This window comes from Tachypleus tridentatus, chromosome 12, assembly GCF_004210375.1.
Source record: "Tachypleus tridentatus isolate NWPU-2018 chromosome 12, ASM421037v1, whole genome shotgun sequence".
Lineage (NCBI taxonomy): Eukaryota > Metazoa > Arthropoda > Merostomata > Xiphosura > Limulidae > Tachypleus > Tachypleus tridentatus.
The window spans coordinates 1,233,521-1,259,069 of record NC_134836.1 but is presented as its reverse complement, the minus strand read 5'-3'; the positions used below and the strand labels follow the sequence as shown (position 1 = coordinate 1,259,069).

Sequence of the window (25,549 nt, the reverse complement as noted above, 5' to 3'; positions counted from 1 at the left end):
AAATTTAAAATATAAATGTCTCTATAGATAGCTTACGGGAACATAATACTACAGTATTAAATATAAAGGAGTGTTGTAACAATTTCTGTAGTTGGTTGGGTTCTTTTGCAGTAATTGGCTAAAAGAACATTGGAAAACTTCAGTTCATTTCACATTAACAAAAAACCTTTTTTTTATCCTTTAGCTTGAAGTTTCACCTAGCCAATGTTCGGCGAGAGAAATCTGACTCCCTAAATAAACTACGTCTCAAAAATTCCATTTACTTGTTGATTTCCATATTTATTTCTTCACCTAAATTCAAACCAAACATTCACAACACTGAACACACCGATTAAATGACTAACAAACACAGGAAAAATGACTAACTCGTGCACTGATTACTCATTATCTTACAACCAAACTCACCAAAAATACTCGCATTAACGGATTCATTGGTATATTGTAACCTGACTTACCTTTTATGTGCGTCTCAAACCGTTTCCTCTACTTTGAAGAACATTTCAAATATTAATGACGAGTTAAAATGACCTTCCTTCGGCTTAAACAATAAAACTAGCTTCTAGAAATGTCTAGACTGAAAACTTAGGCTTAAGAGTAGGTGTAATGCGATGTTACATTTTAGTAATGTTTTCTTTGAAATGCTATCTAGTTACATTTAAATTAGGAACCGATGAGTATAATATTTGTGATAAAATCACGTCAGCTATAGATGTTTTTGCCCCATTTGTATCATTTCGTCCAATGCTGATTCAAAATAACAGATTAAAAAGTAAGAAATAATCGATTATAGGAACATAATTAGTACATGATCGTATAGAAAGTTTTAAGTAAAGTATAAATATTTAATTCAGAGATACTATACAAAATAAGTAGAGAATAAGTCGATATTTACAGACTGACTGAGACAGAAAATGTCTTTTCTTTCGTCTGACAACTTGTTATTACAATTCGAAAACATAAATATTAGGCCTATTGGTTTATAATTTTGCTGCAAGCTTACGGCGTTTAACGCGCAAATTTCAATTACTTTATATATCTGCAACTAATTAAAAAGGTTCATTAAGAGTAACGAACAGCTTTGCAGTACAATTACGAGGGCTGTTCAAAAACTACGCGAACTGTTTGAATTGCGCGGCTCCAGTTGGTTCCAGGGGAATCCGCTTGGTGTCGCTAGGTTCGCACAGATCAGCTGATTACGACGCCATTTCCCGATTGCAGATATCTTTATTTGTGTATTAGCTACGCGGTTTTAAGTGAAGTGCGATTTTTTTCGTTTGGCGGATTTCAGAATGAATGACCTGAAGGAGCAACGACTTGCTGTGAAATTTTGTGTTAAACTTGGAAAATCTGCAACTGAAACTTTTGCTATGCTTAACACGGCTTACGGTGATGATGCTATGAAGCGTACGGCATGTTTCAAGTAACATGAACATTTTAAGGATGGTCGACAGTCCATTGAAGATGATGAGCGTCCTGGACGTCCTTTCACGTCCACTGACGATTCACACGTCAACAAAATCAACACCCTCGTGCGGACAAATCGACGTCTGACTGTCAGGGAGCTTGCTGAAGAGTATGGGATATCAGTTGGATCTTGTTACGAGATTTTGACCGAAAAATTGAAGATGCACTGCGTTGCTGTGAAATTCAGCCCTCAGAACTCGTGAGTTTTTGGCCAAACACTCGATCACTGTTCTTCCCCACCCCCCTACTCACCTGACCTTGCTCCATACGACTTTTTCTTGTTCCCCAAACTCAAAAGACCCTTGAAAGGAAGAAGATTTGAGACGATTCCCGAGATTAAGGCAAATGCGACAAAGGAGTTGGAGGACATTACAAAAGAAGTGTACCAGGACTATTTCAACAAGTGGAAACACCGTTGGGATAAGTGTGTGCGTTGGGGAGGAGAGTACTTTGAAGGAGTCCCAGACCTGTAACTTCTAAATAAAGTACATTTTGTTTTATGACGTCAGTTTGCGTATTTTTCGAACAACCCTCGTATATTTGGATACATAAATGACACAAAGATATGGCTGTTAAGAAATTATACTCTGTTGTAAGTAATTATGTAAATCAAATTTCAGAACTTACAGGTCTGATGTAATAATTGTTAGATTATATAATCACCCAAACCTAATTATTTGGCATTTTATTTTTCTACCATTGTATATTAATTACTTTTCTCTCTCGTTTCGCTTATTAATTTATTATAGTTTGCAAGGAAGTTTTAACAATTACTTATCTGTAGTGCTACAAGCTGAGAGTCGAACCTGAGTTTCCTCGATGGAACTCTTCAGTGTTAGCCTCCTCTTGACTTGAGCATCAGTCAATAGGCGTTTCATCAACTGACTACTTGAACGTTTTCAAGAAGGGTATCTTAGGTTTTATTTACTTTTCTATTAGGCTGACTGCATTTACCGGTTTGGTGGGTGTAGAGACTTCTTTTATCTGTCTTTTTCCCGTGTGGTTCATATCCTATTATTTGAGTGCTATTTTAATTTATAACATAGTCTTGTCTTCTCCTGTGGAATGGTTTTTACTCGTTGATCGGTATTACCAATTTTGCATATCTATTATGCCCTTGAATACTAAATTTGGTTGGCAATTTTATTTTTCCGAAGTGGTATTATAATGTACATTTACAAGAGAATCTATAAATTGTGGTTTTCGCTTCCATTGTGTTTTTAGGTACTTTTACGTGCTAGTAAGTTCGTATTATGTTGGTTTTCAAATACTGTCCTGACTTTATGTTGTTAAACTATCAACTGTAAGTATCCAGACAATCCTCTAGCACAGGGAATTGGAATGTATATTTATAATTTTTTTCTGTTCATTGGCGAAACTAAACACTTGATAATTAAGATAAGATTTGTCAATGAACAGGAAAAAATTACAAACGTACATTGCAATTAACAATGGATTGTTTTCTTCTATCTTCTAATGGTTTTCCATATTTCAAATTTTATTAATTTTATGATACCTGTCTTTATACTGTTGGAGTAGTTTGATTTACAGTCATGTAGTTATCCTGCAAACTCCTGTGGCATATGAGTTATGTGTCTTAGTGACAACCATTTCATTATATCGAGGAATGAAAGTTTGTTAGATACCTTTCCTTTTTCTGTTTGAATTATATCAAGACATGATGTCTCTTTAGGTAGTTCACGAATTATTGAATCTTGTGTGGCGATTACGAATGTATCATCAACGTATCTGAGCCAAATCCATAGACGTAGAAAATACCTTTAAGTACATTAACATACACTGCTGGCCAAAATCTTAAGGCCAATGAACATAATGACAAAATATGCATTTTGTGTTGTTAGACTCAACTACTTATTTGAGTAAAGCTTCGAAAGATGAAAACAAGAAAAGGGAAAACAAAAATAAAAAAACTATTTTAGCATTTAATAGGGAAAATGTGAATGCTATGAAATTAGCCTAAATACTAACTGGTCAAAAGTTTAAGACCATACTGAAACGAAGCGTTAATCGGTAAACACGTAACGAAATTTAGTCATATGTGTTCAAGCATTAGCGTCATCAACATCTTCCACTGACATCTCTTGTGTTACATTGAGTAAAAACATGGCAAAGGCTAAAAAGTTGACAGAGTTTGAACGTGGTAGAATTGTCGAGGTGCAAAAGCAAGGTCTCTCTTAGTGTGCCATTGCTTATGAGATTGGGCGTAGTAAAAGTGCTGTTGAAAATTTCTTAAAAGATCCCGAGGAAGACGAAAAGAGAATTTAAAGTGGTCGACCCAAGAAAATTTCGCCGGCGTTGAGCAGGAGGATTCGACGGGTTGTCCGGCAAGAAACCAGCCGATCGCGGAACCAGATTAAGGCCCTTACGGACGCAGAATGCAGCTCAAGAACAATAAGACGGCAACTACGAGAGAAAGGCTTTAAAAACCGAAAACGTCTTCAAAGGCCACGCCTTCTTCCACGCCACCAAACAGCTCGGTTAAACTTTGCTGAGAAGCACCAAACATGAGACGAAGAAAAGTGGACTTGAATATATATTTCTATGGTTAAGGTTTATTAATTTTGGTTAACAGATGTTCTGCTATTTTCCACAAGTTTAGATCAGTTAGACTATGCAATTTTAAAATTATTCTCAAACATTATAAGTTTAGTTCCTTCAAGGTGTTGGTAAATATATATGGAAACTTTGAGGTCGTCATGTCTCCACCTGTCTTACTTACATAAGAATAATTACATAAACTGCATTTAATTTCATAATTTAATATTTCCATCTTATATTAATTTTTAATAATAGTATGACTTCTAATCCAGGTTTCTTAATAATCAGAACTACCAATGTTAGTTACTATTGAGTATCACTTCTAAGCACTGTTGGGGTTGTTACTGAAAGGAATTGTTATTGTTTATTGATTTTGCTTTGGATACTTTATTTTTATCGTTTAACTAATTATTTTATTTCTCCCCGCTTGTCCAGCGGTATGTCTCTGGATTTACAACGCTAAAATCAGGCGTTCGATTCCCCTCGGTGGGCTGAGAAAAGGTCCTCCTAGTTGGGGGTTGTGTAGTAGATTAACAACATACTCACTTAAAAATCCACTCTGTTCATAAAACCGCAAGTGTTTGCGGCCCTAGGTTCCTTACGGAATTTAGTGGTACATTTGATTGATTGAATTACTTTATTAATCAAATTTAATGAGGAATTTTAATAAAGCTTTTTATTAAAGTCCTAAATTCTTATTGTACATTCTGTCCACCTTTCTAAGATAGGTATAGTTCTAATTGTGTTTCTTTCTTATTGACGTACACATCCAATCCTGTTGGTATTCTGATAGCGTAAACATTTGAACAATCGATGAATACGTTTTTGTATTCGTTTTTCAATGCGAAATAAAAGTTGTTGCAAAAGTTGTTGATACTACTTAGAAATGATTCACTTTTTATTGTTCGATTTGGAACCGGAAGCAAAATCACATACTAAATAGTTCGTTCAATGTACGATATTTTAAATTGCATTAAGAAATACACTTTTTCATGTTGATTCAAGAACATTGGGTAATAAACGTGATGAAGTCCCACTTATATGAAGGCCTTTTATCTGACAACAAAACGTTTTGTTAATTCGAAAATAGAATTTTTAGGTTATGTCTGAAACAGCTACTAGATTTACTTTAGATGAATTTGCCCTTTATTTTTGGTCTTGGTCAGTCATTCTTATAACTGGGTATACACCTTCCAAGGCATGGTCAATCTCAGGGTCGAGGGCTCGAATCCCCATGCTATCAAATATGTTCGCCATTTCAGCTGTGGGGGTGTTATATTGTGACAGTCAATTTTTGTTTTTTATATATACTTTTTTTAAAAAAACTGAAGGAAATGAGAAATACTCCTGGTAGTATAAAGCTGGAGTTTACTTTTAAATAAGTAAATAAATGGCTCGGCATTGCCAAGAGGTCAGGACACTCGACTCGCAATTTGTCTATCAAGATTTCGAATTCCCATCCCTCCAAATATGTCCACCCTTTCAGTCGTAGAAGTGTTATAATCTGAAGGATAATCCTATTATTCGTTGGTAAAAGAGTAACCCTAAAGTTGATTATGGAAGGTGTAGACTATTTGTCTCCTGTTTAGTCTTTCCCTGCCAAATTACGGACGGTTAACTCAACTAGTCGCCATGTAGCTTTGCGCAAAATTCAAACCGTACTAATAATCCCTCCTCTTTGTACCCTAACCTCTAAGTATTTGATTTATTAAATTTTCCACATAAAACCTGTCATTTTTGTCTTTCATTTAATTTTTATGGATTGAAGAAAATAAGAAATACTCTTGGTAGTATTGTTAGAGGTATAATAATTATGATTACGAAACTCAAAAATAATTTTCTGAGTTTCGATGGAAAGCTGAAAAAAGTGACATTATAAGTCACTTTATAAATCTGTTTTATACACATTTGGAAAGCTAATATAGTTAGCTGTGGAAGTTCTGTCTCTACACCCTGTAACCAATACGCCTGTTATTGACAGATAATTGTTTGTTTGTTTTCGTAATATACTCAATATTTGGTATTCTGTTCACTTATGTTTCGTATAGAGATGGTTTTAGCTTAATCTTTTATTTTCATATCTGTTTGTTCTTTCCTTTTGACTCAGACGCTGAAGTTCCTCGCTAGTACAGCGGTAAGTCTACGGATTTACAACGCTCAAATACAAGGATTCGATTCCCCTCGGTGGACTCAGCAGATAGCCTGATGTGGCTTTGCTATTAGAAAACACAGACAGTGGAAAAAATGATAATCCTGCCATATCAACAATCAATTAACAAGAGAAAATAAAATAAATTTGGAAAGTTTCACCGTCATTTTTTTTAAATTACCATAAACTTGAATCTATAAGAACGATTCACCATGGTAAATAAGCGGTATGCCTCTAGGCGTAAAACGTTTAAAATAGCGCTTATATACCAGCGGTAAGCAGAGCACTCTTAGATGATTTTGATGCTTTGTTCTTAAAAAAAAAACCATTCAAAATAATTCCATATACAGCGATAACGTAATCTGAAATCTGAGAATTCTGTACAAGAAAAGTTAGGACCTAAATATTTATTTCGACAAAACTCAGATGACGAATTAGAAAATAACTGTAAGACCTTCATTCAAAGAACTATTACTCAGAAAGAATATTAAAATTTATAGGATGATATAAAAATAAAACAGTATCCGACGTCTAAACAATTACATAACCACAAAATAAGAATGTTATTAACAACACAATTTCTTCCGCAGAGCATGTCAGTGAAAGACACATTTATTTATTGCAATACTCTTTAAAAACCTGGTAAAATATGTTTTTTAGTTACACAAGAAATTATGACAAAACCAAGAATGATATTCAAAAAAATTATCCTACTGAAAAATAAAAGAAATGTTTATAAAATTAATGCAGCTAATGTAATAATTATTATGCAGAATAACTGATCAGAAGAGAAGGAAACATAGCAGAAGCTCTGCTAATCATAAGTGTAAAATATTCACTGAATAAATAATCAGAAACTTTCTATATTTATTTATTGAACTTCAAAGGGTGAACAATTCTCATTATAGTTTTTATCATTATTGATTAATTAACAAATATTAATCAAGTTTACCTCACCTATTTAAAGTGTTTGTCAATATTTGTATTGACCGTGCATTGTTGTAATTTGAGTCATATAAACATTTTAAAGTGTTATCGGGTATGACCTGCTGATGGTCCACCATTGAGTCATCAGAAAGTTTACGGGCTTTTAATGCAAAACTCCGGACTTCGATTCTCTGAGAAATAGCCTGCTTATGACACATTCATACACGTCAAACATCATTAATTGAATACAAGATTCATTTATACGTCATGTTTGTTTATTGTTCTTCACTGACTTAGTGATTTATTTTATTGTTGGTTGTTGATTCAGTCCGTTGTAATTCTGTGTATCTGTATTGTTGGATAATAACAACGCTGTCTTTTGAATAGTATTCCTACTAGTTAAGGAGTTTCACCACAACTTGAGCGGATCATCTAATTTTCTCTGAGGACTGTTAGCTTCACTATTAGTTTTATAAGAGCTCTGTGGTAAACAAGTGCTTAGTTTTTGTTTTATCTGAGAGTGTAAGCTTTCAGATCAGACTGCTGATTACTTAAGGGAATGTGGGCGCAGAACAAACACCCATAAAACAAAAAAAAGCGAAAAACATAAACGCTCGTAAGTACGAATAAATTGATAGCTTGGATAAAAACTTACAAAAAGATGATTTCGAGTGATATGTGAATAATCAAGCAAGTTATTTTATTAAATAATATAAATGTCAGATACAAGTTGGAATGGAACAAGCTACATTTTATAAAATGCCATGATGCACGTTTCAAGGGTTTACTTGTGTTTTGAAGTTCGCGTACGATAGCTATCTGCTCTTGCCGTCCCTAATTTACCAGTGTAAGACTAGAGGGAAGGCAGCTGGTCATCACCATTCACCGCTAACTCTTGGACTACTTTTTACGAACGAAGAGTGGGATTAGCCGTAGCGTGATGAAGCTCCCACGGTTGAAAGGGCGAGCATGTTTAGTGCGATGGGAATTTAAATTCGCCACCCTCAGGTTACGAGTCGAGCACCTTAACCACGTGGCCATGCTGGGTTCAAGCTAGAAGGGAGAAAGATTTATTTTAAGTAAAGTCAGGTGAACGTTGGTAAGAAGTAAATAAGGGACGGCTAACGCAATTGGCCCTTGTGTAGCTTTGAGCGAGCTTCCAAACAAACCAATAGAATAAAAACAAGCATAACTACAGGCTTTATTTTTGTGGTAAGTAATAAATAAATATTAATCAAATATCTAAATGGTTTATTGGCAGATTATCCACTTCGAAAAATTCAACTTTGATTTATTTGAACCAAAGTCGTGGCTAGGAAAAAAAATCAGCTTTTCAGCACAGGATAGAATTTAATATAAGGCTGATATGTATTAATCGTAGCATTTTGCATATATTTATGTACAGTATTGGAAATAATTGTGAAAACTGTAAAGGATAGAGAATATATATTATGTAAAATGAATTGCACCAGAATAAGTCGTGCGTTGATAGTTTACAATGTGTTTGTTCAGAAATATCAACACTAATATAAAGGTTTGATAGCAGAGTCAGGCGTGCTGTGCTCAACAAGTATAGTAAATTGAAAATGTTGCTCCAAGGACTAAGACATCGCAAGAAAAACTTGTAGAAATCTCTTTTGACTGGTCACTAGAACACTAGAAGAAATATTTGCGATAACGCTTTGGAAAAGATAAGTGGAAATAACGCTGTTAGCTATAGAAATGGTAGTAGTAGAAAATCGACATTTCACAGTAATGATGCTAACTATCTCCAGGTTTAGTCTTAATAAGACTACAGTCGAATACAAATATAGTCCACGGCCGAATTTTAAATTGTGTTTCAAATGATCTGATCAAAGTTATTGATACCCTAATTACTGACAAATTTTTAGTTTATGTTTATTGGTTTCTTAGTGGGCCTGCGGTACCTTTATGGACAGCCTTCGATTATTCACAGTTGACCCAGGGTAGATAGAATAATGTGTTAATTTGCGCTAAAATAAGCAGATAGCTTTATAATTTTTGTTCGAATCCTGTCTTTTTAAGCTGGTTATCTTAATTTTTATTTGTGTTTTATTTCTTTGGTTGGTTATTATTATTTTATTACAATTTTAAAACTATATTTTCACTTCTTATTAATTTTAAGGGATTTTTATAGTATTTTCCTTTATATTATAAACAGCAACATATTATTCATAAGAACGACAGCTTTTGATGAAAGAAAATAATTGAAAATAAAATAAAAACAAACCCATTACGGTTCATATTGAAATTTATTAAGAAAGAGCTCCGTAATTCATCTTGTAACAGTTTATTCTGAAATACAATTATTGTACATAATTATTCTGCATTGTAAAATAGAATAAAGAACATTTAATTAATAATGAATAATTACTAATTTAATTTATTATTAATATTTAAATCTGTTACAATGCACTGGTTCATTTGATGGATACACTTACAGTTAGCGACATTTTTGTCAGTAGCCCCACTTGTACTTAATGAGGTTCGGTCAGCTATACTAATTAGTTAACTTTTTCTTTACTATAAAAGTGATAAAATATTCTTAATGAAATAAAACACATTTCTGCCTAATAATATTTCCTGAAAGGAAACTCATAATTCTTTGAGGTGTTTATAAATTTACTTTAAAATTGTAAAGTGTTAATAGAAAATATAGAAATTATTTAGTAAATTTATCTAAATATGTATACACACATATGTATATATATAATGCAAATGTTTTTAATTTTGTAAGTTAGCGACCTATTATTATTCATTCTTTTTAAGGTTTGAACTGGAATTTTTACAACTGCTTGGAGAGATAAGACCTGGAACAATGTTCTTCTTCGTTGTTATTGGAGTTCTGATACCTTCATCGCTAGCAGTAACTCGTAAGTTGCACACATTTTCCTCCTTAATCCATCCTCAGAAAATTACAAGTCATTGTTATGATGAGTAGGTTAACAAATACATACTCATGATGTCGAGAATTCCACTTGAAGTAAAAATGTGTCTCAGGACGACTGGTGTGGGTATTAACACTTTTACCAGCCGTCCTAAGATACATTTTAACAAATACATAGTATAATGCATTATTCCTTCCTTATATGGCACAGTTTTAAGTTTAAGAGATCTTTAATTAAAGGTTTTCGGCTCGTACTTTAGACCTTACAACGCATGTTTTTGGACTCGGAAATTAGATATAAAATGCAGTTTGTACATGTTATCCTATTTCATACCAGTTTGTGTGCAGATGTTGATTATTGTTTGAATATTATTATTTGTTTCATTACGATGATATAAAATCAAACAAAAACTGAAAAAAATCTATGCTAAGCTTTTAGGTTTTAAGGTTCACTCTTTTATTTTAAAACAAAAGCTACTAAAACACATTTGTCAAGTAAATAATAATGATGCCCAAATAATATTATTAAATATTATATTTATTTATTATTAAAAGTATAGGTTTTATTCAGATAAATTGCTTTGCATGTTGCAAAAAAATATATCTTTTACTTAAAAATAAATCTTAATGTTCTTGAAAGATCAACAGTTTTAACAATTTGTCTCTTTCACGGCCATAACTGTAGTTCATTAATTAGCTCCTTCTACAACGATTGCGTATTTCAGATATAGTTTCTTAGTATAAGAATAAAACTCTCATGATCTGTATTATATACGAGGGATGTATTTTGATAAGAAGCACAACAACATGGGATACAAACAAATGTCGCTAGCAATTTATAAAAAGCTGTACATCAATAAGAACTAGAGACTACGTTACATTAACAAGGGATCGAAAGGATGCCTTTAAGAGTTAATTGACAGTTGTGTGTTAAAACATAATAAAGCGATGGCAAAGAGCAAACTAATGCCTTTAACAGTTTACAAACAGTTGTATATTGAAACATAATAAAGTGATGGCAAAGAGCAAACTAATGCCTTTAACAGTTTACAAATAGTTGTATATTGAAACATAATAAAGTGATGGCAAAGAGCAAACTAATGCCTTTAACAGTTTACAAACAGTTGTATATTGAAACATAATAAAGTGATGGCAAAGAGCAAACTAATGCCTTTAACAGTTTACAAATAGTTGTATATTGAAACATAATAAAGTGATGGCAAAGAGCAAACTAATGCCTTTAACAGTTTACAAACAGTTGTATATTGAAACATAATAAAGTGATGGCAAAGAGCAAACTAATGCCTTTAACAGTTTACAAACAGTTGTATATTGAAACATAATAAAGTGATGGCAAAGAGCAAACTAATGCCTTTAACAGTTTACAAACAGTTGTATATTGAAACATAATAAAGTGATGGCAAAGAGCAAACTAATGCCTTTAACAGTTTACAAACAGTTGTATATTGAAACATAATAAAGTGATGGCAAAGAGCAAACTAATGCCTTTAACAGTTTACAAACAGTTGTATATTGAAACATAATAAAGCGCTGGCAAACGAGGAAACTGGTGCCTTTATAGTTCCTAAGTGACTGTATGTGGAAAAAAAAATGACACATGATGTTTTCAATGAATGGTGGTAGTCTGGAAATGGCTGTATGTTGAGGTGAAGTAACGACACCGTAACGTGAAGGCCAATGAATGGTGGTAACATCTTCTAAATGGCTGTATGTTGAGGTGAAGTAACGACACCGTAACGTGAAGGCCAATGAATGGTGGTAACAGCTTCTGAATGGCTGTATATTGAGAAGTAGTACTAGTATACAAAAACAAAAAAAAAAAAAAAAAAGTGAATGAATGCCTTTACAAGTTCCCACATTATTTAATACGTCATGGTCAGTGGGTATGTTTCTTAGAATACAGAAAACAATTAATGAGCCATAATTGGCATCGATCACTTAAGAAGCTTTCTTCTATTAGCTGCGCTAATGTAATCTTCAAAGGCATTGCGCTGATCTATTAGTTTTTTTCTGCTTGTGATTACCTCCCATGTATAATATCTTGAAAGCTGAATGATTGAATTCGATAAAGGATAAATTAACCCATGAAATTAGATTAAAGGAAAACAATTAAAACTGAACGTTATCTTGGCCACATTGTACCGGAAATGAGACGCTTACAACAGTACAGAGACAAATAGTCATTTCCTAAAAAACAGGATGACCTTCATGATGTCATTAAACTCCCTTAATATATATCACTCATTTGATTGTATTACCGTTCCCAATTTGCCCCTGAAGAAGAAAGGTACACCTTTCGAAAACGCTCGGGTTATAGTGTTTTTGTTAAGTTTATCAAGGGTTCTCAAACATACGTTTTTTTCTAATGTCATGGATCTAGGCTACATAGTCGTTGTTGTATTACCTTTTAAAATAAGGGTTAGAATATGACAGTAGTCAGAGATAATCCATCTATTTAACTTTTATAGCCTCACAGCACAGACTGGTGGTTACCTTAAGGCTGTAACAGTTTATGGTGCTGATTGACTAAATCACTTTGTTTTTTTATTTAGAATAACTAGACTAAATTGGTCATTAATTAAAAAAAATAAGTAAAATTAATTTATAATGCCACATGAGTATATAGTGTTCAGAAAACAGACGATAGGTTTTGGTGGTTTACATGATAGACTACAATGTGCTGTAAGGAGCTTCTTCAATGGGAATATATATATATATCAAGTAAATGTAGTTACTCACATAAGTACCTTGTTATGTGATAAATATGCATATTTGTAATCACTACAACAAATAAAATAGCATGTAAATCAGAATTTATCGGTTTTTATTAACAATAAATGGTATGATGTCTCATTTTTATGGCTTATAAGTTTGTTTTTCTAATTATGAGTTTTCAAATTTTATGGGTATTTTTGAAAATAAAATGAAGAAAGATCACAAGTATTTTGCCACTGTATCGTCACATCAAATACTTACCAAACAGAAAACAGCTTATTTATTAAGGAAACTAGTAAAACGTATTCAATAAATAACTATGTTTTGAAAATAATTTACTAACATGTGTAAGTATAACCCCTACTACCTAACGCTTATTTCGAAAGAGTGGGACAAAAATAAATTGTTTTTTGACATTATACTTGTAGCAGAGAAAAAAGGTTTCAAAGAGCTACGATTTTTAACTGGGAAGTTCCACTGTTTAGTGTACAGTAAAGAAGTTTTAAATAGTATAGTAATACTGGAACACCTATAAACAACTTTACAACACAATAAATATTTTTTTTATCTCAAGCTTTCGATTCTGATGACGATTCAAGGACCAGGATCAAAAGCAAGAGTTAATATACAGTAAACCCGTTTATAGGCTATCCAGTATTCATCTTGTCACGCTCAAAGAATAACGTTCAAAGATAGTTTGGATAATAATTAACAGAAAGAGAACTTGTTGTCCAAAAATGAGAGGTTAAAGTGTTGATCTCCTGATTATGAGAGAAGTGAAAAAGAACAAGGATGCCACATTCAAAATGCGTAGGAACATAAAGGAAGGAAATGTGTATGACATGATTTTTGGAGGGAAAATGTACGTGGAAGAACAGCATTAGATGTATTGTAAGGAACAAACTATCTGCTTCTGAAACAAATAAATATGATAAGAAACAAAACTGTTAGAGTTTGTAGAATAGCATATAAATAACCTTGTAATCTATGAATATTATGTTTCTGTATCTTGTGATAAAATCGAGCTTCTTCTGTTCAATTGGTAATATTTATACTTGGCAAAGACTCTGTTGAATGCTCTAGCCTAATCTTAAAATTTGAAAACAGTAAAGTATTGTTTTGGAATTGTATGGTCATATATGTTATTGGTCAGCTGTTTAACAAATGACATTATGGATCGATAGCTGTATCGAGTGACGTTCGAACACTATTATTCCATGTAGTATGAAGCTTTACGGTTGTGGATGGATAGGTCACGAATATAACGACCCTAATCAGACTTTTAAATTTGTAAAGAAGTTTCTTCAGAAGAAGTAAGATAGAGGAGTTGAAATGTTAGCCCAGTCACTTGATCTATACTCAAAACAACACATGTGAGAGGAGTGAAAATTAGAATTGAGGTAAAACCACCCATAAAAACAAGCAAGTGCTGAAATCATTTCTAAGTAGACCTGAAATGGTGTATTTATCACATCTTGTTTATAGAAGTACCAATAAATATAATAGCGAAGCATTAGTTTCTTTATAGGAATAAAGCAATTTGTATAAATTGTACTAGTACGGTACTCAAATAAAAACTGCACGTTTATTTCGTATTCAAGAAATATCAAGAGGTCACTAAAGCAGATAACAAAATACTGATGTGAATTGTACCATTACATATTTCTGTTTGAGCTCAAATTTCTTTGTAATACTATTTGTACCATTTACACGTGTATTGAAGTTAAGAGAGTGAGATTTGCGTGAAATAACCTTTAAGTAAAGAAAATTAAAAGGGCGGTTACAAATACTTATGAAACACATTCTCAAGGACAGAAAATGAACACTGTCAGAAAAGTTTATATACTGTAACCATAAACAGAAATCTTTATCTCACTGTTCTGATATGGTCTAGTGTTTGTTTGTTTGTTTTTGAATATTGCGCAAAGCTACACGAGGGCTATCTGCACCAGCCGTCCCTAATTTAGCAGTGTAAGATTAGAGGGTAGGCAACTGGTTATCACCACCCACCGCCAACTCTTGGGCTATTCTTTTACCAACGAATAATGGGATTGACCGTCACATAATAACAACCCCACGGCTGAAAGGGCGAGCATGTTTGGTGTGATGGGGATTTGAACCCGCGGCCCTCAGATTACGAGTTAAGTGCCTTAATCACACGGCCATGCCGGGCCACATGGTGTAGTGCGCACATTACATGGTTCGGAGTTCAAATGTCTATTCTTCGAGATATGATCTGTATTAAGTCCTAACAGGTATCTAGTGTAATTTGTCTTATGTACTATTAAACAAAACTCAGTCAGGTAATGAAAACTTAGGTTTTAGATGTGATATATAAAATATGTTTTTCCAAACAGTCTGAAAGACGTTTTATAGAGTTTACATTTTAAATCCGAATTAGTCAATCTCAGACATTGATTTTCTTACTTTTAAAATCGTGTATAGATTGCACGTGCTTTTGGCGGGTAGTTTCATTATTCTTGAATAATACGTTGGTCTGTCTGCTGATAAAAGCAACCACCAACATAACAACAAACAAACTTTTCCGTGACGTATGGAACATGTTAATTTAGGGTCTCTTGCTATCCATGATTATTTAGACATGAAGACACATCTTCACAGATATATCCCAAGTTCAATACACATACTGCAACTCACACTATAATATTAACACACAACTTCACAATGTAGCTGTGATCGGATTGTTCTTTAAATTCAGACGGGATGAAATGGCTTCTTATCTTTACGAGGCTCACAAATGAATTTTCAACTTTCTAATTCTAATGGGATTAATACAAAACAAAACGATACCAGGTATTCTTACATCCAAATGCTCATGTGCAATTTCACGTTATCTGGTTGTAGATTAACTAACCCTAACGTTTAAATGGGACTGTGTTTGAATACCGTAACCTCGTTATATTCTCAATATCATTAAGAATTATCACAGTAATATTATATCCTACTAGCAGAAATACCCGTCTTTCGAATAATCATAACTGCTCTTTCCTGTGGGAAACTATTGGGCCTGTGGCTTTTTCTGGAAATATCTGACTGTTCGACAATAATGCACTCATAGCTGGCATTAAATAATGTTCACCATCCATGAGAAAAAGGATTTTATTGAACTTTTAGTTTCAGAATGAATTATCATCACAGAGTATATTTTATTGAAGTATTTCTTTGTAGATACATGATTTCTAATAAAAAAAAACAAATAACTTTTTCGAAAATTGTTTATTAATAGTTTTATGTTTGAAACTTTCTCTTTTTTGTAATTTTTATTGTTTAAATTTGAGACATATTACTTTTGTTAAAATTTTAATTAATTTATTTTATTCATTACTCAACTGTAAAAATACTGCCTAGCTATAAAAGTATTACCCAGTTATGATTGGTTATGATCGGTGCGAAAGTTTTAGGCTATGTATCGCAAGCTCCGTTATCAGAGGACTATTTCTTTAAAGTTAGATCGAATAACTGTATTGGTTAAAATGTTTAATATATATATATTTAATTTGACTACTTAATTCATTTCTTATATTTTATATTATTATTATTTTGGATTGTTAGCTTAGTATACTGTTTCGGAATTTCTGATCTCTTAAATAAATGATGAAACGTAATTTAGGGATAGGATGTGGGTCAATTTCAGCAAGTGCACAGTACCACAAAGGATTTTGCAAAGTAACACTGAATACGAGAATAAATTTGTTTGAAAAACTATAAATATAAATTTAGTATTATAGTACAACTGTCACAATAATAACAAGCTGTTAAATTACAGGAAAGAAAACGTTTAAATCACAGTAGAGTGAAGTATGGGCTTCCATACGTACATTCACATATTGCCTGTAAATATTTTGGCTAATGGAACAATATTTTTCAGATATTCACCCTCGGTCTCGAGGTTTCAACTTACGAGACCCCACATTTAGAATCTTAGACGAAATCACCTAATAATCCACTACATTTATCCATATCTTAAATTTTTGGTTGTTTTGAGCTGAAATATTCTACTGTTCTTAAAAATAAGAATTTTTTTGTTTTTTATTTCAGTATTTAAAAAGCTATATTGAAAAATAACATTTCAGTGCTTTTTGGTCGCTAAATATTAAGTTTCAGTTAAGTCTGGAAGGTAACTTTTTAACACTGATATGGTAATTTTAAGAATTAGAGAAATAAAGTATTGAATGCAGATCATACAAATTTAACCAAAGATGGAAACACTACAGTAGTAAAGCACGCACAAATAAAATTATTAAGGACAAAACGAGAGACAATGTTGGAAGTGGCCAAATGTAGCCGTTATGTTTCTCACAAAATATGTATTTTGATCCAAAGAATAAACGAATAACAAGATTCAATCTCATTTGAGCTACTTGTTTCGATCAAAGTATTTTTGTTGTTTTTCGTACTGCAGTTTTCCAAAGTCACGAAATGTTAGACCTTTCTCTGAGTCCAATTTCTTTCAACTGGAATCCACTCTTGATCTGACTGTGACAGGCCATCAGACTCCCTTGGGTATAATTTGTTTATTCCACAGTTCCATCTATCACAGACAGCTCCAGCTAATTTTGTTCGTATGGTCTTCAATAAACAGGTCCTCGTACGGTCTTAGATAAACAGGTCCCCACTGAACTGCTAACACGTCTGAAACAATGGACAGAGACCATTTACACTTTCACAGACGTGACGAGCAAGAAGAAAAACAATGAATGTAGTGATGGAAGAAACGATGGTTGAGATAAACTCCTGTAGCTGAACTGAGAAGAGTCAGCGTAGTATTGGAGTGGGTCCAGACACATAACATAAAATTCCTTACTAAGCTATATTCACATTGTTACGTCACTTTATTTAAAGACAGAGATATAGTACCTTCAGCCATGATATAATTTTCTCTCACCAATATATTTTTACATCATATAAAAATACTTTATAAATACAAACTGTCAGACTATATCCAGAGCATCTTAATTTTCTAAAGACATCCAATTTTGTATGTGGTTTGTTTATCACCAAAGGGTGTCGCTCGAATAATTTTAAAGATTTCTTATTTGATTGTTTTTTTTTCTTATGACAAAGCCACATTGGGCTATCTGCTGAGCCCATCGAGGGGAACCGAACCTCTGATTTTAGCGTTGTAAATCCGTAGACTTACCGCTGTACTAGCAGAGGGTTATTTGATTGTTAAAGATGCATATGAGTAAGCAGTTTGTACTGCATGTATTATGTATTCGCCCTTTTGCTATTATAAGTACCACCGTACTTATAATAAATTCTCTATTACTCTCACATATAGTTCTTCACAAACTGCACAAATTAAGATATAAGTAATACACTTTTAAACCAGAAGAAAAGTGGAAATTATAAAGAATGCAACGTTTTTGGTGGAATATATGATATAAATATTATTTTTAATATATCCTTTATATAATATTTTACGCATTAGTTTGGTATTAAACAAGGCAAAAGTAAAGTTTAATACCAAACAAAACGAAAGAGAAGAAGGAAAAATGTTGTTTCTCTTGTATTCATAGATATATGGTCAACATGTTAGTTTTAATGGAAAATACAACTCAAAAACAACAGGCTGGTTAAAATCTGAGGGTTTATTCAATATCGTCTACATAATTTAATCAGATAAACAATCGGAAATACATATAGATCATTAAACACAAATAAACACGTATTAAATTCAAAAAGTATATTTCCACACATACGATTAAAGTTTCAATTATGCTATCAAAAGCTACCGAAAGATTTTTAGCTGTCTTAATAAGAGATTCAAAATTTTAAATGAATATTTTGATATTTTTGTTCCTTTTTGTCATCTAATAGCAAAACAAAACACAAATAAGATTACAATACAAAAATATTTTATTAAAACGAACAAAGACTATTCAAGCAACGATTAAAAAGAATTACAGAGGGCGCATAATAAAGTAATATTTAATATTTTGAGTGTTTTTCAAACAAATTTAATATAAAACATTTTCAAAGTAGAATTGTAAAGAAGTAGTGAGTGTGATTTATTTATTTATGTAGTAGAGGTATAATGATATGTTATTGTAAATGTTTAGATTTTTTCAGCTTTGAAATTAAAATATACAGGCTTAATTATTTAAATTTGCTGTGATTTTACATACTTCAATTATATATAATAATGGGATTCAACTTTATCACCTTTCTTCAAAACATCTGGTGTAACATATACACACACACATAACCACCAATTTAAAGGATTCATTTTTGATCACGTAGTTATCAAATACTATTTAGAATACGAAAAATATCTATCCAACAATTCAAACTTGAATAACAATTAATAATAAGCTGCAAAAAGAATTTAATAAAGTCCTATTTTTCCACAGTTTCAGTAAACATCTAAATGTACAAAACATCAAGGTAGAAGGTGACAAATGGGGAATAAATAATTTACTTTATCAAACACAAGAGGCATAACTGATAATGTGTAACTTTTAAACTATTGTAAGTTTTCTAACTGGATTAATACAAGGTTTATATTTTATTATGTAATTAATCTTTTTATAATTTTGTGAATTGAAGCAGAGATTACATAGTTTGTGGTGATTTTCAACTCTTATTTTCTGCACCTTAAATTACTTTGAAAAGGTAATACTGGTCCATGATTTTTGAACTTTGTGATTCTGTATCTTTTAAGTTTTATTGGTTAAGAACATTTAAACAACTGGTAATCACAAACAGTTTTAGAAGTTGAAGGAACGAATAAAATTATTTGTTGCGTGGATACATCTGGAAATTAATCTGTGAATTACTCATGCATACATGTTCGGAGATATGACTCGAAAATGTGCGTATGTTGAAAAACGATTCGTGTTTTTTAGATTACGTGTTATAAGAAATACAAAGGCTTTACGATACGTGTAACTACAATTCAAACATTTTAAACTTCGGTGATAGAGCAAATAAAATTATTTTCAATGCATTTTTTATAGTTCTGTGGTAGCAATGAAAGTAAAATTAAACCTAATTCACGTTATGCACTATTTCATTTAACTTTTTTCTTTGTAACTAACTATCACGTTTGTAGTATTTAGAAATGAAAATGAAAGAAAATGCATTTGTTTTGTTAAGTTTTAGAGCTCATATTTATATCCGTAAAGATGAGAATTAACTTAAACATCTCTATATGAAATGTAATGATGCAAATAGCTTTTCCTGATGCAATTTGTTTGTCGTTTTGAATTTCGTGCAAAGCTACACGAGGGCTATCTGCGCCAGCAGTCCCTAATTTAGCAGTGTAAGACTAGAGGAAAGGCAGCTATTCATCACCACCCACCGCCAACTCTTGGGCTATTCTTATGCCAACGAATAGTGTGATTGACAGTCACATTATAACGCTCCTTCGGCTGTAAGAGTGAGCATATTTGGTGTGATGGGGATTCGAATCCGTGATCCTCAGATTGCGAGTCGAACGTCCTAACAACTAATCTGTTATACTATAGATTGTAGATCTTTGCTTCCCCTCAGTTATAAATGGAAGTACAGTCTTTGGTAATGTAATATCTGGTCATAGAATGTAAAATTTTTTGAAGCAAATCTAAAGTCACATATTTTTCCATACAGTGCACGTCTGGTTTAGACACATCTCTGAAATAGAAATCAGAAAAGGCTTGCTCAGTTAGTTTGGGTTTCACAAGCGCTTTCAGATTGCAAATTCGCCTTATTTCAACTACTAATTTTATAGTATTATTGCCGAATTCGACTCTTAACACTAAATAATTCAAATCAGTATCGTCACTGTTTGAAAGTTTTTTATTTTTGATTATCTTATCTGACTTGGAAATTACTTGCAATCTTTTGGAAAGTCCAAAATTCTTTAAGAAAGATATATTGCACGTTTCCAGTTGAAGGAACAATATTCAATAATGATGAAAAATATTCACGTTATATGATATAAGCATATCCAAGAATTTTATTTTTTAACGTTCAATATCTAAAAATACATTTTTTACTAAGAACAAAGAAATATGTATGTTACTTGCAAAAATAACTATCATATGGCATTATTCAGAGCACGTGATGCTGTTAGATTGACCCATTATTATACTCTTTCTTACTTCAGTACGTGTAATAATACTCTGTACTTTTGAGAATTACATTTACAATAGAAGCGCCATTCTGTAAACAAATCAAAACAAAAATAAAGGTAATGTTGTAGGGTTAACACCTTAACATAACACTCACACATTGAGATTAGAGTAAACTCAATTATTGTGTTACACCTACATTATTGAAATACATATCGCTTTGTAATATTTTTCTTACTTATGCAAAACAACCATCTAAACATCAAGTAACGTCAATTTTTTAAAGCAAATTAATCTATGGTTTTCTGTATCTTGAAGGAAAGTCCTGGAAAATTAGTGATCCGGCAAGACCATGTGGTTGGGAAGCTCGATTCGAAATTCAACTCACAATCTGAGAGTCGAGAAATTCAAATCTTTCGCCCTACCAAACATTCTCGCCCTTTCGGCCGTGAGGGTGTTACAATGTCAATCCCACTATTTAATAGTAAAAGAGTAGCCTAATAATTGGCGGTGGGTGATGATGACTATCTGCTTTCTCTCTAATCTTTCTCAGTCAAATTACGGATAACGCAGATAGCTCTCGCTTAACTTTAAGCGTAATTCAAAATCAAACCAACGAAACCTTGAAAATTAAGCTATTGTATGCAACATCTTAAATTAAATTATTGCAGCTCATGTTTACCGTTTAAGTACGTTTACGTCAGGAGAAACATAATAGATGTATAATACAATAGTAATTCACATTAATAGTTTTTTATGATTTAAGAAAATCAAGATATTTTTCTTTTAGAATTAACACTCTCAATCATTTTCAGCTAGAAAAGTCCGTGCATACTTGTAATCCGAGGCTTGTATTGCTCTATGTAATGTGTGTTGTGTAAAATATCAGTATGGTTAAACATTTAATACTATTTAAATGATTTTGAACATATTTTCACGAATTATTACTGTTAGTAGTTTAACACTTCAAATAATGAAATTTTTGGAGTGAAGCTACATTATTGTTCGACAAACAATTGATTAATTTTGTTATCGCAAAATTTAGACGATTCGCAAAGTTTTTCAAACCTAGTGTCGCCACCGTTGTGGAAGAAACGGTGGCATGAATAAATGAATCCCAAGTTTACTGGTTTGTAAAAGGAAAAATTATTACATGTGGTAACCCTTTATCGTAATGCCCTCCTTTGTAACGGTCTTAAAGTTACAGAAGGTCTAATTCATTAATCATTTTTTTAGATGAAACTCATTCTGGTTTGTGTGTTTTAAAGATAAATAAGTAAAGCATTTTTGACGAGCAAAGTGATGTGTAATAAGTAGAATTTGTAATACTTTAAAACAGTAGATGATTACAGTACCACAGTTTGCCCTTAATACTGAGAATTCCTAAGATATGGATCATACTCCAATTGTAGGCAGTTTAATTAATCTGGGCAGTTAGTTTTCATAAAGTTTGGAATTTCATTAGACTTATATCGATGCTCAACATCTCAGAAAATAATAATTTAGCTTCCGTTCATAGTTTGGGATCTTATGCTTCAGTGGGGTAAAAAACAAAGAAAAAATTATTTGGTTTGCTCTGAATTTCGCGCAAAGTTACACGAGGGCTATCTGCGCTAGCCGTCCTTAATTTAGCAGTGTAAGACTAGATGGAAGACAGCTGGTCATCACCACCCACCGCCAACTCTTGTGCTTGTTTTTTACCAATGAATAGTGGATTGACCGTATTTATAACGCCCCCACGGCTGCAAGTGCAGGCATGTTTGGGATGGCGGGGATTCGAACCCGCGACCCTCGGATTCCGAGTCGAGCTTCTTAACTACCTGGCCAAAAACAAAAATATTTTCTTTTGTTGGAGAGTTAAATCATCACGATAAATGAAGCGTTTATGTCTCATTTCATGTTTGATATACTGTAGTGTTCTAGTAAACTATGTACTGTTTACAGCAATGTTCGTAGATTATAAATACTGATTAACAGTAATCAACTTGAAATGATAATGGGTATTATTATTATATACGTATCTATTTATATCAGCCTGTGCATGAATATGAAATCATGTTAAACTTTTAATGATATATGTAGAATATAATTTCGACAAAATGAAATACTCAGAGAACATTTTTATAACAAATCAATACGATTTAAAATAACCTTAATGTCGTTCGCTGAATGAAAAAAAAACATATATAACTTATAACTCTTGCCCTTCGGTGACTCAGCGACAGGATTAATGGATTATAATTCGTAAAATTTAGGTTTACTATCTTCTGTGGGCAGAGCGCAGATAGCCATCCCATTGTGTAGTTTTGTGCTTTACGACAACAAAACTAATTCATAACTTCCCATAAACCGAAATGGATTAAAAATTGTATGTACGTTTTTTGTGTAATATTTTAATTAATCATCGTATGATCTTATAGCAAAATAATTTGAAAGTTTGAGAAGATTTGAAGATCACAAATTGTGAAATTACTAATAAAAATTACGGAGTTAATTTGAAATAAGGTTCCACGGCCATCACTCTACAAAAATATATTGTTCTTTGTGTAAACTAGTGTAACAACGAGAAAATAACGTTGTCAGCACAGGATAATTTTGAAAGTAGATATTGGTCGAAATATCTATTTTAGTATTTCACTAGCTGCTGCCAAGTTACTCTCCTGTTTATTAATGATTGATATGAAGAGTCAATTACATTATATTGTAACTTTTCTGAATACATAAATTAAAAAACCACGCAACAACCATATACAATAAAAAAAGTCCCCGTGGAACAACATTTATCGAAACTACATTTTGACGTTCCTACGTAGTAAAACGCCACAGAAAATAAATTGCTTTTGGTAAGGGTACGTAATAGCTCTTTTTGACGTAAAATATTCATACATTCAGATCAAAACATGTCTTTATATTGTAGATTTAGAATTTTCAAGGCGGTAATTTTTCTTGTACTTAATGACAATGTAAAACAAAGGAATATAGAATGCCTTGGAAAGCCAGGGTCATCCAGAAAGATACCTGCAGTAAATCTTACTCGAGTAGTAGAAAGTAAAATGCATCGTCTTGTAGTAGGTAAAACTTACGAACTCATAGGTCAGTGGTAAAAGCCGTCTTCAAAGGCCAGTACCAACAAAATCAAAAAGGATCAACGACTGGAAAAGTAACACAATCCATTCTAACAGAAGTCTATATTATTTTCGTTTCATTTCTTTGGTGTTTGAAGTATGCGAAAGTTGAAATGAAACGAAAATAATATTGATTTCTGTTAGATTGGATTGTTAAAAAAGGCACTGGGAAATCATTGTCCTAGTACACTAGATAGATTGCGAAACGTTTGCCAGGTTGCTTGATGTGCTTTAAACTTAAGAGATATATGATGGAGGATTTTATTATAGAAATTACGCTGCAGGACTGTTGCCCAGATGCATGGAACTCAGACAGAGTATGACCGGGTGTGGCGATCCGAACTTTAACAATGGGTAAGGCTTCAGATTCCATTTAATATAAAGTACTCGATTTTTGTATTATAGAATCAATGGGGGAGTGTATCTGTATTAGCTTAAACACAGTCTGCAACATATAATTTCTGAGTAATTGAGATAACAAAATCCTGAGAGCATTCTGAAGCTCTTTTGCAATTTGCTCAGTTTACTTTATTAAAAACAAATGATGTATTTCTATCAAGTAACTACAGTAGATTGATAAAAAATACATTTTTACACGAGAAATACCGAGCTATAATTTATGAACAGCAACTAGTCAATCGCTTGCAAGAATGCGTTCTGACCGGTTCTTTAAAATGCTTTTGGAGGTATGATCTTGATTTAAGCTTATATTGTAATAGTTACGACGTGCCTTGTGCAGAATTTTATGTTCTTATTCATTCAACCTTAATCTCGTCTAGATATTTTGCATTAGCCAAAAATTTTTACGATCGTGTAACTGACTCTGACAGCCAGCATGTTTGGTGAAGGGATTTTAACCCACAGATTGCAAATCGAACGCCCAAATTACTAGGTCATGTCAGCCCTTTGTTCAGCATTTCTATATAGAATAATAGAACTCTTGACCTTAGTTTAACTTCTTTATGGAATATCTATCGCTTTTAGTTGGTTAATAATGATTTCTCCCCTCCTATAATTATCTATAACTTCACTTATAACTGAAATTTCACTTCAAATAACAACTCGTAAACATACTGACACAAACATACATTAATCTAGGCAATAATATAGAATTGAAACCAAACAATTATTAATATGCTGTTCCCACTGACGATACGTTGAGAGTCTTCCGCGAGTACAGTGGTAAGTCAACGGATGTGCAACGATAAAATGAAGGGTTCGATTCCCCTCGGTGGAGTCAGCAGAGAGGTTGATGTGGTTTTGCTATAAGAAAAAAAACACAAAAAAAACATACGTTGAGCTAAAATTTAATATCAGCTTTCATCGTTACAAACAAAGCACTTTCCAAGTACTCTAACTTTAATTATAGTCCCCCGCTGGTACAGTGATAAGTTTACGGATTTACAACGCTAAAATCAGGCGTTCGATTTCCTTCGGTGACCTCAGCCGCTAGCCCAATGTGGCTTTGCTGTAAGAAAAATACACACACGCTTAAATTATAAAAACTTTTGAAACATGTAGTTCTAAACCTTGTTTAATTCAGTACTCTAGAAGACTTTCAGCCGTAAACTAAAGTTAAACATAACATTATGAACGTTGAGATTGA

General features: G+C 32.6%; 1 protein-coding gene across 2 annotated transcripts in view; it reads left to right on the top strand.

The window, feature by feature from the left end:
* LOC143234863 (cell surface glycoprotein MUC18-like) overlaps positions 1-25,549 on the top strand; it is a 159,881-nt gene that overhangs the window by 44,668 nt on the left and 89,664 nt on the right. For both annotated transcript variants that reach the window (XM_076472557.1, XM_076472556.1), the window contains exon 2: positions 9,890-9,993. In XM_076472557.1, coding sequence (XP_076328672.1) covers positions 9,939-9,993 — 55 coding nt within the window. In that variant the 5' untranslated portion in view covers positions 9,890-9,938. The remainder of the gene's footprint in view (positions 1-9,889; positions 9,994-25,549) is intronic.